Consider the following 12,945-nt stretch of genomic DNA (forward strand, 5'->3'; position numbering starts at 1 on the left):
GGACGACCTGTGGATGCACCACTGTAAGAGGACCTTCCCCAATAAGAGGCTGGATGAAATGGAGACTTGGAGAGAAGTCTACATGGTTTGTGTCAATCTTACTTGATTGAATCACATTTGTTAAAAATGAAAAATTCATTTCGTAATTTTGATTGTTTGCTGATGTGGAGTTATTTAGTTATGGACACACGCACGCACGCACTCACACATTTTTATAGTTGTATACAATTATTTATTTTTGCAGGATGGTCAGCAAGAAAGAAAAGCCAAGCTGGAGAAATGCGTTGAACTAATCGGTGCCTCCAGTGCAAAAGTGAAGAACGAAGGTAGGTGATAATACAATTTAACATCCATCGTATTTATGAAGGGTTTTTAAATTTTAATTTGGGATTATTTTTCATAGAAATTAAAAAATATAAAAATTGTTGACAGTGAATAAAGTGAAGTTCATTGACGCATGCATCGTGCCGACAAGAAGAAGAGGTGGCTGGGGTGGTCAGCAGTCATCTGCATCCAATGGAAACACGCATTTTAACGGCGGGAGACCCAAACAGGGCACCTCGCTTGCCTCATCTAAAGGTGGTCAAAAACAGATGGGACATCTAATGAAGAAAACCTTGCAGATGATTGGCGGTGCTAAAAGGAGATAATTGAATAATCACCTCCTTTGGCAATCACCTGATGAAATGGTGAGAGAGTGAGAGAGAGAGAGGGAGAGAGTTATTGTGGAATAAAGACAAGGTGACAAAACTAAGGGAGAAACTAACTGGTTGAATGAAAGCATTTTGGAAACAAAAACATTTTAACCCGCTATTTATTTTTGTCATATACAATCATAATTATGTTTCAATCTGTTTGTTAACCATTGTTTTATGATTGCCCTTAATGTATTCTAGTGTTTTCCGATCATTTGTTAAAATAATCGCGACCATTGTAAGTGCACACACACACATACGTTCACACACACAGACTTACATACACAGACACACATACACATGTTCACAATACGTACAACTCGATATATTTTGTTTTTGCGTATACATTTGGAACATGAATTTGATTGACTTAAATGAAGTGATCAATCTTTTAAGCTATAAACAATTGATTATTGATTGAATGTTTGCATTTTTAGCACGGATACTCGATGTCGGGATATTCGATAGGAACGGGGATTTATTCCCAGCCCCTGCATCCTTATATTAATTGCTGTTCTAATGTGATATATGCATCTATGAACTTTTGCATGGATATATCGGATTATACTAATTTATTAAACGATCTTCATTAGATAAGTGCAAGGGCAATTATCTCATCATGTATATTTTAATGAGTGTTTTATTACTCTAGAGAATTATGTGTGTGTGTGCGTGCAAGTGTGTTGCATTCATGTACTTGAGCGTGAAAATATGTAAAGGTATGTGTGTGTGCATGTACGTGTAAATATAACTGATACCTTAAAATATTTTCTGCATAATTTAAAATGACGCGCATCGCGTAACACGTGCGTATTCCTCTAGATAATTTGTCCTTCTAATGAGGTAAGCGCACAATTTATGCGTAGCTCAGTCGAACAATGCATTGATTTAATTAATTTAAGTTGTGATATAAAGTCCATGGCGCCGGTTCAGCGTTCAGATGCCTACGAAACCTAATGTACGGTATGATCCACTTTAGCCACTATTGTCTGTGATATGAGATAATTAACGATATAAAATATTTGGAATTTTAAATTATATTTACCTGTACGTTTTATTTATTTTTTTTTTCGTTTAATAAAATTCAACTCAATTTATTCGTCTACATCTTATGCGTCGAGTCATTGAGAAAATTAAGAAATTGCTATGTACACACGTTCTCCATTATTGGTCAATGATCACAACGGGTCTGATTTTAAACAATTACCTTAGTTCCTTTTTTCATGCCAATTAGGCGTTCTAATTGAGTCGTAATCGCATTTAATCTTTGGTCTTTCATATTCTAAACCTTATTAAAGTTAAATTAACTAATTGAATTAATTAAATACTTCCTCTAAATTAAATCTCTTCAATCTACCTTCACAATACATGTAGAAGACAAGTGATGTAGTATTTTCAACGGCGAATGTTAACAATACAAATAACTTACAATTACACGCACGAATCGCGCAAACGTCAGCACCGATAAACTGCTGACTTCTGGCACTTAAATGAGTTTTAGGAACATTAGATTACTTTTTTAAACTGTTAGCTTATTTTTGGTATATATGAAATGAGATTTTGAATGCTTGACGATTCAATGTGAGTGGTTAGTAGTTCTTTTTTTTACATCTGAAGATTGTTGGCACCAGATTCAAGGATTCGAGATGACTTCGTGCAGTTAACAACTTTACGAACATGTTACTCAATAAATGAAAAATTAATTCGTGATGTGAAAAAATTACGCTAAACTTTGCAAACTTTCAAATTTTAAAATATACAGCTATCAGTTTAAAAGCCAAAATAAAAATGAATTACAATTACAACACGTTTTAATTGATATAGAGAAATGTACATTGTATGTATTATTAATATATAAACCAGAGTAAAGTAAATTCAAATTTTTAAATGATCTGGCTTTAGTTCATGATGTGCCATAATGTGTAAATGAGTTGTTGTCTCTAGAGGTGTCTGTTGTTTATTACTGAGTGACCACTGACAACCAAGTTGTTGTGGTCATGTTGGTTTCTATTGTTGCTGCTGCTGTGGAGACTTCTCGACCACAAGAGGAGGTGCTTTGTAGAACTGGCTAATGATAACCTTGAAATTTTTTTAAAGTAAATAATAAAATAAATAATATACACAGTTGTGGTCTGCATTGCCATCACACAAACTTTACCTGTCTTTGAATTGATCGAAGACTTTCTTCAGCAAACTTCTGAGCACTATCCAGTTTCACAACATCTGTTTCATGTTTTGCACTTCTGAATGCATCTTTAATTTTTCTCAATGCATACAACCTTTCAATTTAAATTATAACCGTTTAATAATCAATAGAAATCTAATAAATTGAATCACAAAACAAGCACAATATTCAAATTATGGATTATATAATAATTAATTTATTGAACCATTTCACAGTAGTATTTAAAGTTGAATGGTTTATTTTATTAACATGTACATAGTAGTGCTGAGACTAAACACTTGACTAAACTAACTGACATTAACAAACTTAAGTCTTATCAATTATAAGTCTTAAATTATTGTAAAATAAAATAAAATTTAAATTAAATTAAGACTTTTAATTAATATTTAACTATCTATCTCAGATTATATTACAACAGATTGTATAGTAGTCCTTTAAATTTTTACCTTGATTTAAATTTATAATATTGTTCACAGATAATTAATTTAATATTATTTGATTAATTTAATTATTTGATCAAAATTTAATGTTAAAATTAATTTTAAGTTTTTCCATCTAGTATGGGACAAAAAAAACTTTGTCTCTAAAAAAGTGAGTAAAGTCTAACTAAAAGCTAAACTAAAACACTATTAATTAATTAATATTAAACAAACCACTGCCTGATTCTTTTTTCAGAAATAAAATCAATCACATTGATTGTGATCAGTGACAAAAAATGCCAAAAACTAAAATTAAATCAAAATTTAATGATAATAAAATAATAATAAAATTAAAAAACTAACTAATTCTCTATATAACCTGTAATTATAATTGTTGAACTTTTGACTTTCCCTCAAAAGTTGCTTGTAGAGGTGAAGTGTGACAACCTTGCGAGCACTGGAGGCCATTTCGAAATATCCAACGACAAACAAAATTTAAATATAAAACTCTTTTTCTTCGATTTTTTACTTACTTTTCATATTTTTATTTTGAACTAAAACTTAATCTACATGATAAAAGGGATGTACCAAATTTTTTAAAACTTCAAAGTACAATGTGTTAACGATATGGGTAGCAAACTCCATACAGACCTTTAATAACACATGCCTGAATAACACAAAACTAAAATATAACACATTCACCATCATAACACAAATAAGACACGTATTTAATGTATATTAGAAAAACACCCCTGAATACAATTAAAATCGGTAGAGTAGAAATAAGAAGTATGACAAGCATGATTCGGTGGACTCAATAAATCATGAAATTTTAATTTTTTTCTTAGAATTTTGCTTTTAAAAAGCATTATAGAAACCACATACATGTAAATTTAATATTCTCTAGCGTTTATGATGCAAACGCTAATATCCCGGCTATCTGGCTAAACGGGCTTAGCTGATTATAGATTTATTGCTATTTGAAAATTTTTCAAAGTAGCTCAAATAAACTGTTGGCCACACTTTTATGGAAAGGAACAGGCCGCGAACAAGAAAAGCTTTCAGTCATCTCAATAATATATAATTCAGTTAACTACAAAGTAAAGCGATGCTCACCTTTATGAATTAAATATTAATTAATACAATCAAATACACACACACACCACACACACACACACACACACACACACACCACACACACACAAACACACTTTTATATATATCCGCACCTACTTGCCCCTTATATCCGTGCATTACGTACAAGTATGACATGCGTTCTCGTTCATAAAATATAAGTTGATATAAAACGTTACATACAGGTAGATTGAGGATTTAATGGAGTGAAATGACGCCACCGCTGAACAATAAGAGACTGTCTGTTTTAAATTATAGAAACTAACAAAAGAAGAGATTGAACGAAACATATTGATTAAATTAATTATTTATAATGCAATAAAATTGTTTCAAAAAAATTTTTGAATCAACTCTCAGAATGGATTTTATTACTAAAATCAGAGATGCCATTTGATTTGATGATAAAATTTTCAAACAAAAATTTCTTCTTACAGTTTGTTTGAGATCAAAATTGTCATTAATAATAAAAATTTAAAATGTCAGATGAATTCGACATGCCAGAAACATAAACTGACATGAATGTGAGCCGAGAAACGGAATAATTTGAAGTAGAAGATTTTGAACTGAAGGAACATCGCCTGTTCCAAGTTAGTTCATTGAGCGAGGATGAAGTCTTTCAGCAACGTTGATAAAGGTATGTGCCAACGAATGATATCATATTTCATACTGAAAAATAGAAGTTTTTGCCAAAATAAAAATTAGGTAAAATTTATGTCACCAACGTAATTAGAATGTCTTAAATGCCTAAATAAATTTCTTAAGTCTTCAAAAGTCTCTTGTTGAACTTGCTCGTGGGAACATCTAAGCTGAGTCTTAACAAGACACAAATAGACAATTGATTTGCAAATCATCGAATCTTTAATTCATGAAAACGATTATTTTACATAAAACAACTACTTACTTGGTTTCATGTAACTGCAATCATTTTCATATTTAATAAATCAAAAAGTTAATCAATAATTTAAATAATTTGTCATTTAACTCTTTAGTTTTTTATACCAAATTTTAAAAGATTATTTTCAGTATAAACTTGGTGTTTTAAAAGCACTGAATGAAGATTAGGCAAACGATTTTGAATTTGCAGAGAATAAAATAGCGTCAGTGGAACTTCTAAAGAGTGCGAAACAATCCTCATCGTCGTCATCCTCATCTCCAATCCCATCGTCCGTGATTGGCATCAAAAAATCACCAGCTACGAAACTAACCACAACGAATGTTGCTAGCAAATCAGATCCGTTCGTCAAAAACGAGCACAACGACCCCAGCATCGACAACAGCATCAACAACAACAAATCAAAAATTTTCAATGACAGTTCTTTCGTTAGCTATGAGAACAACAGCAGCAACAACAACGTCAAAACCAACAATTCGGATGGAGAGAAAACAAAGTCGCCGTCATCCAACCACTCGTCGACGAAGAAGAAGAAAAAACGTTTCCGACCGACCGAACCACAAAACTCTCCCCACTTGACTTTACCGCAAAAAATTCTCGTTTTCCTTGAGGACAACAGAATCTCAGGAGAAGACCTCGACGCCATCAGGTCCCTTAGCCAGATCAACGATCGTAGTCAAAATAGCCGACTAAAAAAAGTCTTAAACGTTGTTTTTCTGACGACAGGTGTCGCCCTGCTACTGGCCGTCATCGTCGTCGTCATCATCACATCTTTTAGTTAGTAGAAGAATTGATTTTACGGTTACGTTTTCATTGAAAACTTACGTTTTGAGTAATTTTTTTTTCTATTTCGCTATTGAAATTTCATTAGAAAAAAAGAATTATTGTTGTGGTACGCCGTTTCACAGAACTCAGTTTTACATAAACTATCAGTTATACATTTCTGATTAATTTGACCTAAAAAATCAAATATTTATCTTGTCAAACGTTATATTAATAGAAAGAAATGATTGATTACCCTACCGCGGGGTGATTAAAGTCGCCTGGTGCAGTTTCGCAGTAACCAGGTTCGAATATGACAAAAAGATTCCCCCCATCACATGATTAGTGTGTGATGCGTCGTTTAGCATGTATTAATTTACGATGTTTGTGGCGTGTTGTTGAATCCTCTGAACATTGAAAAAGTTCAATTGACCTTTAACCTTTTTTAACCTTTTTAAACCATTAGGCATATTCAAATCTGCAGTCACGTATTATAAATTTTTATTAAATAATCGATTCAATTTAAAGATCTGCTAGGCCACTCATCTAGACATTTTTCATCAAACGTCCATTCTTAATGTTCATAATTTATTCATTCAACCAAACAGCGATTTTTACTTTTTCGTTCATTAGATCAATCATCCCTTCAGCCATAAAGTCCCCAAAATTCCTCATATTAGTTTATCCATTCATCTATTCATCCATACATCCATCCATCTATACATTCATCTATCCATTCATTCATCCATCCATCTAACCATCCATCCATCCATCTGATATAAGCAAGAGTTATGCACAAAATTATAGTAAAGTCCCCAGAGTAATGGCAGGAATATTTGTTCTGTCAACTAATCTCTATATTAGAAGTTCGTCTGCCTGTGATGAAGACGACGACGACGACTATGACGTCGAAGATGATGACGAAGGCAATTTGAATTGTAATGATGATAAATAATGATGACATCAACAATAAAAATAACGATGGCACCAACAACAACAACAACAACAATGATGAATGATGGGGATGGCGTCAACAACTGCAATGATGACGCGAATGTGACGTTGCTGACAACAGTGTCACTGTGGTGACAAATTAAGTTGTGCTGTACAAAAATTTGTAACAACAACATTAATTTCTGCAATAGAACATTAGTTACATCAACAACATCAATAACAACATCAATAACATCAACAACAACAAAACAAAATAAAGTAAAAAAAGCATTAATACAGCAATTACATGACAAACTACAACGTCAAAAGTATGCTCTCCATTCATAGCTAGGCAGGTTTAGTTTAGACTAATGTCATAGTTTAGTTTTGGGATTAGTCAGATGTTATCATTAGCAGGGAGGAATGGTTCCTCAATTAGGAAACTTATTGGGAAAAATAAAAATCAATAATAACAACCCAAACAACAACAACAATATCATTATCAACACTAAAACATCATCACTAACACCACAAACAACATCATTATCATGACAAACAGCATCACTATCGACACAAAAAACGTGATCAATGTCTCAACTCGTCACGTTTAAAAAATAAACACAAGTTTGAAACATCATTTTCAAAACGTCACTTAAGGTGGGGCGACTAAAGAGTGAAGTTGACAGCGATAAGGCAAACATTGACTACGACTAAGTGATTGGCGAGTTAAAATTAAAGATAATATTTACAATCTCTGTTCGGAGTGCAATTTCACCATCATTATCGTCACCACCACCATCATCACCGTCGTCATCACCATCATTGTTGTTCCTATCAACATTAAAGTGCAACGTCATCGTCACGAATGATGACGTAGATCGTCATCATTCGTTATCATTATGACGTCATCTCCGCCAGCATGTACGTTGGTATCAACATTGCTAATTATATCATTATCATCCTCATCATCATCCTCATCTTTAATATAATCAGTATCATCACCGTCCAGATAATCATAATCATCATTTCCTTCCTTCCACTGTACTTAAATTCGGAAGCTTCACAAAATCCCTTCTATAATAAAATTAAAAAGTACAGGATTGCTTTTATTTTTAAATTTTTACTATATTTTTCAATAATAATAATAATAATACACACACATACATACATACATACACACACACATACATACATACATACAAACATACATGCAAGTAAAAGAAAGAGGCAGTAAAGGTAACGTTACGATCTGACAGTTCCTAGAAATACTAATTAAAAAACAATGCCGTCCCATACTAAAAATGAATCCATATTTTCTAATAAATAGTCTTTTCTTTTTTGTAGTTGTCATTGTTCAATTTATTGATCTTCTAGATATGGTGTATAGGTTGTATGTCTCAGTCTCCCTCACGGTCTCTTTTAATTTCTCTTTTTTCTATTTTTTTTTCTCTCTCTCTCTTTCTCTCTCTTTCTCTCTTTCTCTTTCTCTGCAATCATTCAGTCATTCAACCATTGTGTTATGTTATACACACTACACCACATATTTTTACCATTTGTCTGCCTGATTGTCTTCCTATAATCTATGATGGTTCCATTTTTAATCTATTTTTCCTTTATTAATTTTTTTACTCATTTGTTCGTTTCTTCATTCATTTGTTTCTTCAATCTTTCATTTATTCATTCATTTGTTTGTTTGGCTGTTTGCATATCAGAAAACATTTTTTTCATGAACAATAGCGAATATTAATTTTCAGACCGGAAACTCTTCGATAAACTAAAAAAATTTGACAGCCAGCATGATAATTTGAGAACGCTTTAACTTTCCACATGTGTTAGATGATAGCACTGCTATTTTTTTTTCTCGTAACGAACTAAAAACAAGTTCAATTTGAAATGCTTCGAGACTACTTGTATAAGTTTACGTTAGAAATAAAATTTCATTTAATAGAGTTTTAATAAATGAGTTCACGAGCGTACAAACCTGTGATGCCTAAAATATGGTTTAGTTGGTTATGAGAGGAGTTGTTATGGTTACCTGGCATCCACCTGGATTAATTCATGCGACAAACTTGCTGCACACCTGGTCGCCAATTTTTTTTAATGTTCTCACGTGAGCGCTTTCAATGGTCTTCGCTGGCGTACGTATTTCACAATAGATTGGATCCGTACGCTTGCGTTGCTGTGCAAAAAATTGAAATATGATCATCTCCTTTCTAATTAGGCGCGTTCGTTTTTCTGTCTTTATTTTAGCTCATATGTTTCTTTCGAATCCCACGTGCAGTTATTAGACGCTGTCTATTCTTTAAATGATGTCACCTGCACCTGCACAACGTAAAGACGGTCTGTTTCTTCGAACCTCGTTAAAACTTTTAATGGAAAGACGGTTTTTATTTTAAACCATTTTTTAAACTAAATTTTAAAATCAGCAAAGATATAAAATACAATTTAAAATGATGAATTTAATTTATTATAAATATTATTGTAAATTACTCAGTTAACGAAAGCCCAGCAGCGCCAACGACAGTGGCAGCCGCCAACGTAGCTTCATCTTCAAACGGAGAAGCTCTCAGTCTACAAGACGATAAACACATCAACATAACGTCCTACCTTGGGTTAGATGCATTTCAATACTCTAGCACGTCACCACCACATACTTCAAGCGACAGTCTAAAAATTAGTCTAGATGTTACAAGTGTTCTTACCCTTTTGGTAACACTGATTAAATAATAACTATTGATAATTAGCGTACTATTTAAAACTTACTAGCAATTATTGCAAGACCAATATTGCAATTTCTTTGCTAATTCTAACAAAAATGGAAGCAGTGAGGGTAGTAGCTGAAGTAACGACAATAGTAGCAGGAGCAGCAGTAGTAGTGGGAACATAAAAACAGCAACAGAGGCAGTTGTAGAAGTAGTGGTAAAGATTACAACAACAGCGTTTCAACTGCTAGTAGTAAAAGAAGTAATAGTAGTAGTAGTAGTAGTAGCAGCTGTAGTTGTAGAAGCAGTAGAAGTAATAGCAGTAGTATTTATACTTGTGCATTAGTAATGGCTGCAGGAGTTAGGGATTAGAATTTTTAAAACAACATTCACAAAACGTTTTTATACTTTTTCTGATTAATTTTTTTCTAATTACAACAATTTTTTTCTATCCTCTCTGGTTTTTTTTTTTTTATAAAAAAAATAATTCGAAGTCTATACAAACATCATCTTGTCATGGACAATTAGCATGCGAAAACACGAAATATATCGGAAACAAACGCCAACCTACTAAAGTGTGAATTAACGAAGCCATGATTTATTCTTCAATTTAAATGATTTCATGGTTACTCTTCGATTTAATAATTTTTTTAACTTAGATTTTTTAAGTTTTCTGGAATTTCTTAACCACAAAATTTGCATTATAAACTATGGCCTAGCTAGTGGTCAAGGGTTCGAATGCAACAAAAAGATCACGGCCAATGGCATGTGCTTAGTGTGTGAGCGCCGATTAGCACGTATTCATGTTTGTGGGTTGCCCATTATTCACTCATCACTCCACTTCTTTTATTTCCACTACGTATTTATTTATTAACGAATGAATGAATGAATTAATTAATTAATTGAATTGGATGATCCGTGAAAAACACAAGTAAATAATATAATATAATATAATATAATCAACTAAAAACCATCCGTTGTTGTCATAATAATAATTATTATTATTAATATCATCATCTTCATCATCATCATTGTTGTAGTCATCACAGTTTGAGAAAAAGGTGATCTTAGCACAAACACAATTATAAATATCTAGAAACACGGTGATCTTAGCACAAACACAATTATAAATATCTAGAAACATGCCAGCAGCATTCAAACAAACAAACAAACAAACAAGTAAACAAACAAACAAACAAACAAAAAAACAAACGAACGAACGAACAAAAAAACAAACAAACAATGGTATGTATATAATGCAAATTGATTATTGCATATATCCATTTCATGCCATGCATTTTAATACAGGTGAACCTTACCTACGCATTGTTTTTTACATACACGCATGCATACATGTGTGCGTTACGTACACACGTACAAACATGTGTATGTATTTATATATACTGTATGTATATATGCTTGCGTACCTACGCCACACACATACACTTTATGGCCTCACTTTATTGTTCTCATATTTTTTGATATCACCTGTATTATCGCCCTATTTCGTGCTTCCACTGTGCCTTCTGCTCAATAATGCACCGCAGTTAATTAAAACAAAATGTCAATCTGTTCTTTATCTGGCGCTCTCTTCTACGGAGACTGCGCCGGCTGCACTTTGTTCGTTCCTTTGTTAATTTATGTTAATTTAATTACCGATGAATGCTTTTTCTATTGCAGGAGAAACAACTCGGAAGCCATGCCGAAGTACGAAGCAGTTCAGACCAACAACAACTCCACAGTCACCACTACCAACAACAATCATTTTGTGAGACAAATCAAAGAACCGACAACTTCAATCAGTAGCAACGTCAACAAAAACACCAACAAAGACAAAATCATGGGCGATAATATATTCTTGCCTCTAACGGTGACGACCCCGAAATGTCGTCTGCAAGCCATTCAGCGAGGAGTTCGAACACGGATGGTGTGCATTGACAAACCGAGACTAACGTGAAGCTGAAACCCTGTTGATGGCGGGTGGATTGTTGATGAGTTGCCCGCCATCGCATGATTTCTTTCTAAGCGCTTGCTGCCTAAATGTTGTTTATACTGTCGGTCGGTCCGTATTGTTTGAATGTTGATCATGCGTTGTGTCTGTCACAGTTAATAGACCACTGACATTTGAATTTGGTTGTAGCGAAGAAATAATTAGAAACACAAGCCTCCTCCAGATAAGTTATCAATTTCATTTTTGCATTTTCGGACTAAGATTATTAAACCTGTTGAACTTGACAGACAACTGCCACATAACACTTTTGAATGGTTGTATGTACATTCGTTACTCTGTTAGCCAAGCAAGAGTTTTAATTGTGTGGCAAAACCTTTAATGATAACAAAATTTTAAAATGTTTGCCATTTCATCTCAAGCATATGCCGAAAGACATGGCTACCTCTCATTGTTTCGTGTTTTTCGATTTCGTGTGAGCAAATTAAATAAACTGTATTTCGACCCTTGAGTAAAACACAAACTATAAAATTTTAAATGTTTAATTTGAAGTCTTTTTTTTACATCTGTCATTTTCCCATTCACACTCACCATTTCAAAATTTTACCAGAAATTTAACATGCTGGTTTCGCTACTTTCATTGATTGTTGTCTAACGTCTCGCTGTCCTGCAGAAATCCAAATAAGGCCATACGTCATATTGCTGCCTGGCTTACCTGGCACAGAAATTCGGCAAGTGTCAAAAATGCGATGAAAATTTCAAGAACGGAAAAATAAATGTGATATGTAACTCTAAAATATTATATCAATATAAATTCTTTTACTTTAAAGGTAATGAAATTCCTATTGTAAAGCTGATTGAAATGGTCGTCTTTTAATATCGACAATTGAATGTTGTCGTTCGATAGACCGGAAACAAAGGTCTGAAATAATTTGCACTGTTTACGAATACCTAATTTATATTATGTAAAAATAAATTTTTGTCTAGCCAATAGTTGTTTTAAAGCGGTGATTAAAACCCTGTTAATAACAATGCGAGAATTCTTATATTTTTCAAATGCCTTTTAATGTTTTATAATATATTAACTCACATATATGTATGTATATAATTAATTATTTAATTGTTTTTCATTTTTATTTATTTTAGTCCTTAACTAATTGCAGACGTTTTCTTTGGTAAGTTACATGGCGTGGCTTATATTAATCCCAAATATGAATGTAGCCGATACAAATTTTAAAATATAAAATATTTTAGCGTATAGAATGTTAGAAAATA

At 32.8% G+C, this 12,945-nt stretch overlaps 4 protein-coding genes across 4 annotated transcripts in view; 3 read left to right on the forward strand and 1 right to left on the reverse strand.

Annotated features, from left to right (window-relative positions):
• HELRODRAFT_191038 (hypothetical protein) overlaps positions 1–967 on the forward strand; it is a 2,063-nt gene extending 1,096 nt beyond the window's left edge. The window contains exons 5-7 of the mRNA XM_009016145.1: positions 1–85; positions 245–326; positions 433–967. The exon at positions 1–85 is cut by the window's left edge and continues 17 nt beyond it. Coding sequence (XP_009014393.1) covers positions 1–85; positions 245–326; positions 433–650 — 385 coding nt within the window. The 3' untranslated portion in view covers positions 651–967. The remainder of the gene's footprint in view (positions 86–244; positions 327–432) is intronic.
• A 1,735-nt stretch (positions 968–2,702) lies between these two features.
• HELRODRAFT_75876 (hypothetical protein) lies at positions 2,703–3,767 on the reverse strand (the record flags this gene model as incomplete). The annotated part of the gene is made up of 3 exons (XM_009016146.1): positions 2,703–2,774; positions 2,854–2,974; positions 3,679–3,767. The coding sequence occupies 3 exons, from the start codon at positions 3,765–3,767 to the stop codon at positions 2,703–2,705; spliced, it is 282 nt and encodes a 93-aa protein (XP_009014394.1).
• Positions 3,768–5,039: 1,272 nt separating this feature from the next.
• Positions 5,040–7,631, forward strand: HELRODRAFT_170337 (hypothetical protein; the record flags this gene model as incomplete). Its single annotated transcript, XM_009016147.1, has 3 exons — positions 5,040–5,067; positions 5,518–5,974; positions 7,580–7,631. The coding sequence occupies 3 exons, from the start codon at positions 5,040–5,042 to the stop codon at positions 7,629–7,631; spliced, it is 537 nt and encodes a 178-aa protein (XP_009014395.1).
• Positions 7,632–11,283: 3,652 nt separating this feature from the next.
• On the forward strand, positions 11,284–12,149 carry HELRODRAFT_170338 (hypothetical protein; the record flags this gene model as incomplete). Its single annotated transcript, XM_009016148.1, has 3 exons — positions 11,284–11,342; positions 11,403–11,649; positions 12,093–12,149. 3 exons carry the CDS (start codon positions 11,284–11,286, stop codon positions 12,147–12,149), a joined length of 363 nt encoding a protein of 120 aa, XP_009014396.1.
• Positions 12,150–12,945: the final 796 nt, after the last annotated feature.

Source organism: Helobdella robusta (genome assembly GCF_000326865.2).
Source record: "Helobdella robusta unplaced genomic scaffold HELROscaffold_17, whole genome shotgun sequence".
Taxonomy (NCBI): domain Eukaryota; kingdom Metazoa; phylum Annelida; class Clitellata; order Rhynchobdellida; family Glossiphoniidae; genus Helobdella; species Helobdella robusta.